This window comes from Lactuca virosa, chromosome 8, assembly GCF_052849685.1.
Source record: "Lactuca virosa cultivar CGN04683 chromosome 8, Lactuca_virosa_CGN04683_v6, whole genome shotgun sequence".
NCBI classification, from domain to species: Eukaryota; Viridiplantae; Streptophyta; class Magnoliopsida; order Asterales; family Asteraceae; genus Lactuca; species Lactuca virosa.
In genome coordinates, this window is record NC_136433.1 from 130,652,648 (window position 1) to 130,659,938 (window position 7,291).

General features: G+C 42.1%; 1 protein-coding gene across 1 annotated transcript; it reads left to right on the plus strand.

Annotated features, from left to right (window-relative positions):
* The first annotated feature begins 709 nt into the window (after positions 1 to 709).
* Positions 710 to 2,389, plus strand: LOC145130834 (uncharacterized). Its single transcript, XM_079065593.1, has one exon. The coding sequence runs from the start codon at positions 710 to 712 to the stop codon at positions 2,387 to 2,389; it is 1,680 nt and encodes a 559-aa protein (XP_078921719.1).
* Positions 2,390 to 7,291: the final 4,902 nt, after the last annotated feature.

A 7,291-nucleotide genomic window follows, 5' to 3' on the forward strand; every position in this document is an offset into this window, starting at 1 on the left:
TCCCGAAACACCACCCCTACAACAATATCCACCCATTATTGAACAAATTCCAATGGTGGACAGATGAGAAGTTCCCGAGAGAACTTTGAGGCAAATGATGGAAACCGATGTCACACAAACTCCAACCGGTATCAATTACCCGGTTTTGGAAGGAGGCTCGGAGTTGAAGTCAAGTTTAGTCCATCACCTCCCAACTTTTCATGGATTGGAGAATGAAGACCCTCATAAGCACTTGAAGATGTTCCACATTATTTGCACTAGTATGAAGCCACAAGGGTCAACCAATGACCAAATCTAGCTAAGGGCATTCCCCTTTTCATTGGCTGATAGAGCAAAAGATTGGTTATTCTATCTTCCATCGGGGTCAATCAACTCATGGACCGATATGGAAAGAGCTTTTCTTGACAAGTTCTATCCAGCTTCAAGAGTCTCAAGTCTTAGAAATGAGATTTGTGGAATCCGCCAAGGTCAAGATGAGACTTTTCATGATTATTGGGAGAGGTTCAACAACTTGTGCTATAGTTGCCCACAACACCAAATTCCGGAACAACTCCTCATTCAAAACTTCTATGAGGGATTGTTGCTAATGGAGAGAAGACTAGTTGATGCCTCAAGTGGTGGATATTTCTTTAGCAAAACTCCACAACAAACAAGACAACTCTTCAACACCATAGCCGCAAATTCACAACATTTTGGCCCTCGCCAAGATATGAAGAGAGAAACTCAACAAAAAGTCAATGAAGTGGGAACATCAAACCTAGAGTCTCAAATCAAAGATCTAATCTTCGTTGTCCAAAAGCTAGCCATGGGACAAACTCCACAAGTGATGGTTTGTGGAATATATGCAACAATGGGACATCCTACGGATATGTGTCCCATTCTTCAAGAAGATGCGGAACATGTAAATGCCACAGGAGAGTTCCAAAACTACCACAACAAGCCATCCGGTTACCAAAATGCATATAATTCAAGTTGGAAGCCAAATCCCAACATGAGCTACAACCCAAGACCATTGCCTCAAAATGAATTGGTTAGACCTTCCTATCCACCACCACAACCTCACTACCAACACCCGCAACCACACTATCAATCCAAAACACACCCTCCACATCACCAACAACCTCCTCAATCCCAACCAAGTAGCTCCGGAATGTACCTTGAAGACATTGTCAAATCCCTAGCCAATAGTAACCAACAATTCGAAAAAGAGACAACGACTAGTATCTCCAACCTTGAAGCACAAATGGGAGATATAGCTACATCTATAAGCAAGTTGGAGTCCCGTGGTAAACTCCATTTTCAAACCGAAAAGAACCCAAATGTCAATGTAGTGACCTTGAGAAGTGGCAAACAAACCGGAGAAAGTAGTTCAAAGAAGAAGCCAAGGGATGAAGAGGAAGAAATAGGAGTCATTCCCATTGAAGAATCTATAGTCAAGAACGATGCACAAGCCGGAGTCCCAAAGAAGACTACCCCTCTAGTGACTCCAATAGCCACTCAACCGCCATTCCCCTCCCGACTTGCAACTTCAAAAAAGAACATGGAGGAGAAAGAGATTTTGGACACCTTCCGAAAGGTGGAATTAAACATTCCTTTACTCGATGCAATCAAACAAATTCCTAGGTATGCAAAATTCTTTAAAGAGCTTTGCACCAACAAGAGAACGTTGAAGGGAAATAAGAAAATCTCAATGAACGAAAATGCATCCGCGGTTTTACAAAGGAATCTTCCACCTAAGTGCAAAGATCCGGGAATGTTTACGGTTCCTTGCAAGATAGGAGATGTCACTTTTAGTAGTGTCATGCTTGACCTTGGTGCTTCTATTAATGTCATGCCCTATTCAGTGTATGAATCATTGAATGTTGGTCCTTTAAGTGAAACCGGTGTCATAATCTCTCTTGCGGATAAATCAAGTGTCTTTCCTAGAGGTGTTTTGGAAGATGTCCTAGTGCAAGTGAACCAATTGGTCTTCCCAGCGGATTTCTATGTGATTGATCTAGATGAACAAGTGTCCTCAAAGTCGGGTATAATTTTACTTAGGAGACCATTTTTGAAGACGGCTAGAACAAAGATTGATGTGTATGCGGGAAGCTTAACAATGGAGTTTGATGGTGAAATAATAAGTTTTATCATTTATGATGCTATGAGATATCCTAGTGATGTTTCATCCTTGTGCTTTATTGATGTTGTCGAACCATTAACCCAAGAGTTATTCGAGTTGTCTAATGGTGACATGTTGGAGATGATTTTGAGCAAAGGATTTGATTGTGGTAAATTAGCCAAGAAGTTAAAGCTTTACTCATTAGATCCGGAAGTTGAAAGATTGGTCAACAATTTAGAGATCAAGAAAACCACTCAATTTAGTGTGAAGAAAATTGAATTACCTTAAACTCACACAAGATTGCCGCCCTCCCTTGTTCAACCACCAGAATTGGAATTAAAGGTCCTTCCTCAACACTTGAAGTATGCGTACTTGGGAAACAACGAGACTCTTTCGGTCATCATTTCAACTCACTTAACCGAATGTGAAGAAGAGAAACTCCTCAAGGTGTTGAAGGAACATAAAGAAGCCATGGGATGGACGATTGCGGATATCAAGGGATTGAGCCCCTCCACGTGTATGCACAAGATCTTGATGGAGGATGAATGCAAGCCGAGTCGAGACGCGCAAAGAATGTTGAATCCACCAATGATGGAAGTGGTCAAGAAATAGATTTTGAAGCTCCTAGATGCGGGAATCATCTATCCAATCTCGGATAGCAAATGGGTGAGCCCGGTGCAAGTGATACCGAAGAAGACGGGGATCACGGTGGTCGAGAGCAACAAAGGTATGATGGTCCCCACCCGCGTGCAAAACTGGTGGAGAGTATGTATTGACTACCGCAAACTCAATGCAAGCACAAGAAAAGATCATTTCCCATTACCTTTCATTGACTAAATGTTAGAAAGGTTGGCCGGGAAATCTCATTATTGTTGTCTAGACGGGTACTCCGGTTTTCACCAAATCCCGGTGGCACCGGAAGACCAAGAAAAGACAACCTTTACATGTCCATTTGACACTTTTGCATACCGGAGAATGCCATTTGGATTGTGTAATGCCCCGGCCACTTTCCAACGTTGCATGGTTAGTATCTTTTCGGAATATGTTGAAAATATAATCGAAATTTTCATGGATGACTTTACGGTATATGGAAACTCCTTTCAAGAGTGTTTGACCAATCTCACCAAAATTTTGAAAAGATGTATTGAAACAAATTTAGTCTTAAATTTTGAGAAGTGTCATTTTATGGTGATTCAAGGTCTTATTTTGGGTCACATTGTGTCAAAGAAAGGAATTGAGGTAGATAAGGCCAAAATTGATGTTATTCAAAGCTTACCTTACCCGACTTGTGTTCGGGAAGTTCGTTCTTTTTTGGGCCATGCAGGTTTCTACCAGAGATTCATCAAGGACTTTTCAAAGATAACAAGACCAATGTGCCAACTCTTGCCAAAGGATGTTGATTTTGAGTTCAATGAGGCGTGGAAAGAAGCTTTCGACAAGATCAAAGAGTTGCTTACATCCGCTCCCATCATGCAAGCACCAAATTGGGATCTCCCCTTTGAGATCATGTGTGATGCAAACAACTATGCAATAGGCGTCGTTTTGGGTCAGAAGAATGGAAGAGCCGCCCATGTGATCTACTATGCATCGAGAACACTAGACAATGCTCAAAGCAACTACTCTACCACGGAGAAGGAGCTATTGGCCATAGTGTTCGCTTTGGAGAAGTTTAGGCAATATCTACTTGGCACCAAAGTTATTGTGTATTCGGATCACGCAGCTCTCAAGTACTTAATGACAAAGAAAGATGCAAAGCCAAGACTCATCCGGTGGATTTTACTATTAAAAAAATTTGATTTGGAAATCCGGGACAAGAGTGGATGCGAGAATCTTGTTGCCGATCACCTAAGCCGAATTACTTCAAATGAGACTCCTCTCCCGTTGCGGGACGAGTTTCCGGATGAGCATCTCTTTTTCCTTACTTAGTCTACTCCTTGGTATGCCGATATCGTTAACTTTTTGGTCATGAAAAGGTATCCCGACACATTCACACGTGCTCAAAAAGTCAAATTGAAAAGTGATGCAAAATATTATGTGTGGGATGAACTTTATTTGTGGAAACATTGTCCCGATCAATTTATTAGGCGATGTGTACCCCAACAAGAGGATCAATCCATTTTACAATTTTGCCATGAATTTGCTTGTGGGGGACACTTCGGACCTAACCGAACTTTGAGAAAGGTTCTTGAGTGTGGGCTATTTTGGCCAACCATGTCACGCGACTGTTATTTGTTTTGCAAAGTTGTGATCGGTGCCAAAGGACGGGGAACATTTCACATAAGAATCAAATGCCACAAAATCCAATCCTTGTTTGTGAGGTTTTTGACGTATGGGGGATTGATTTTATGGGCCCATTTCCTGTCTCATTTGGCAACATTTACATCTTGCTCGTGGTTGACTATGTCTCTAAATGGGTTGAGGCCAAAGCCACAAGATCGGATGATGCCAAAACGGTTATCGACTTTTTAAAATCTAATGTCTTTATGAGATTTGGTGTGCCTAGGGCTTTGATTAGTGATAGAGGGACGCATTTTTGCAACAAGATGATGGAGGCTTTGCTAAGAAAGTACAACGTGACCCACCGTGTATCTACCGCCTACCACCCTCAAACGAATGGCCAAGCGGAGGTTTCAAATCGTGAGGTGAAGAGTATTCTTGAGAAAACTGTGAACCCGACAAGAAAGGATTGGAGTTCGAGGCTTGATGATTCCTTGTGGGCCTATTGGACCGCTTACAAGACCACGATAGGAATGTCTCCATTTAGATTGGTTTTTGGAAAACCATGTCATCTTCTCGTGGAATTGGAACACCGTGCATTTTGGGTGGTCAAGCAATGCAACTTCAACATTGATGAGCCGGGAAGGCATAGGAAGCTTCAACGTCAAGAGTTGGAAGAATTGAGAAATAACTCTTATGAAAACTCGAGAATTTACAAGGAGAAAACGAAGCTTTTCCATGACAAGTCCATTACCCGCAAGCATTTTGAGCCGGGACATAGGGTTTTGCTTTACCACTCGCGATTGAAATTATTTCCCGGAAAATTGAGGTCAATATGGATAGGTTCATTTTTTGTGCTAAAAGTCTTTGAGCACGGAGCGGTTGAGATCCAAAGTGAAGAAACGGGGCAAATCTTTAAAGTCAATGGGCATCCTTTGAAATCTTTCTATGAAGGTTTTAATGCAAATGTCCTAGATGTCATCCAATTGGATGCCCCGGTTTACTGAAATCGAAAGGGAAGGACGTCTCGCCAAAGACGTTAAAGAAGGGAATTTTTGGAAAACTTAAAGTTTTCATGTTTTCTAGTTTCAAATAAATGTCTTAGATAGATCCTTTTTGCATTTCACATTTCTTCTTCTTCCTTCTTGCAGTGAAAGAGTGTAGAATTTTAAGTCTCGATGTTCGTTTTGGTGAAGATCAAAGATTTAGAAGGTTTTAGCAGGATACACGCGGACCGCGTGTACTCGGGGGGTGTGTCCGCGTTAATAAACAAATGGTCTGCGTGTGGTCCCCAAATATGGCCGCGTCATTCTTCAAGAAATGGAGGGTTTCAGAACCATTCACGCGGACCGCGTGTACTCGTGGATCCGTCCGCGTGGGTTATTAACACGGACCGCGTAACCTCTCCGAATTCGACCGCATGTAAGGTTGGAAAATAGAATTGTTCCAGGGTTATTCACGCGGAACGTGTGTACTCGCAGACGCGTCAGCGTGAGGTGTTGACTTTTGTTGACCTGGTTTTGACTGCAACTTAAACCTAATAGAAGCCATCAGCCGGCCCTCTTCTTCCTCACTTCTTCTACTTCTCTTCCCTAAACTTCATTAAAACAACCTCCCCCTCCATCACTAAAACTCGATTTTCCGTCAAACCGCTGGTCGGAATTGCGTGAAACCACCGCCATTCTCTTCCATTTTTCGAGCTCTACAAACCCCACCCAAAATCTGGTCCGATCCGTTGCTCCAATTCCGGGCGCCACCACCACCATCTCGCCACTTTCCGGCCAACTCCGTTCACCTCTCGCGATTCCGACACCACTATCTTGGAGAAATCCTAGATAAATCTACGATAGTAACCCACTAAACCAAGAAAACTCTTAATCTCAGATGGAGACCTCGGAACCTCCCACTGCATGACAACCTCAACCTTGGCTGCATCAACCAGAATACCATTCTGGTTGACAAGGTGCCCCAGAAACTACATCTCGCGCAACCAAAACTTGCACTTGGAGAACTTTGCGAAAAGTCTCTCCCTCCTCAAAGTATCCAACACTTCCCTCAAATGATACTTGTGTTGCTCCTGAGTCTTGGAATAAACCAAGATATCATAGATGAATACAATTACAGACCAATCCAACATCGGTCTGCACACGCAGTTCATGAGATCCATGAATGCGGCTGGAGCATTGGTGAGCCCAAAAGGCATCACCACGAACTCGTAGCGGCCATAACGAGTCTGGAAGTGTAAGACCCCAAAACGCTACGATGTATCAATCGGATTCACTTGATGGTGCAGAATCCCAATCAAGTGAATTAGACAAGACGAAATATAGAATAAGAACACAATGGTTAATCTTCAATTAACACTATTATTGAATAGTTGGGTACATAAGATTCTTGATTACACTTGGTTGTCTCTTGTTTCTCTCCAAATCACGTTCTAAGCTTATGGAAACCCCCAAAACGTCCCACTTTCTTTACAAGGCTCAAATGACACTATTTATACCTAGACATAATAACCAAGGCCCAGCCCAAAACCCAAACATAACAATATTAAGCCTAACCGAAATCACATGTGATTTCGATCCAATTACAAAGGAGCTCATGGGGATTTCGGCCCTAAACCGAAAACCATAAAGGCATAGAAAAGCAAAGTATAAACCACAATTTATGACCTAACAATCTCCCCCTTGGTTTATAGCTTTCTTTTCTTATGTCTCAACAATCTCCCCCTGGGTTTGTAGCTTTCTTTTCTTTTCAATCTTCACTTTGTGCTTGGCTTCAGCTTTTATCTTCGATTTCTTCACAAATTCAAGATGAACATATGAATTTTTGCATGAATGACTTTATCTTGAACAGTTGGACTTCTTTCAAATATTTTGACTTTGAACGCACAGTGGGTGTAAGGCTTCTTGTAAAGATTCTTGAAAATCAGCACTTGCAGCTTTGAAAAACTTCAGAGATACAAACAGAGAG

Coding starts and splice junctions, on each gene's coding strand:
- LOC145130834 (XM_079065593.1), top strand. CDS start 710: ATGAAGAGAGAAACTCAACAAAAAGTCAATGAAGTGGGAACATCAAAC.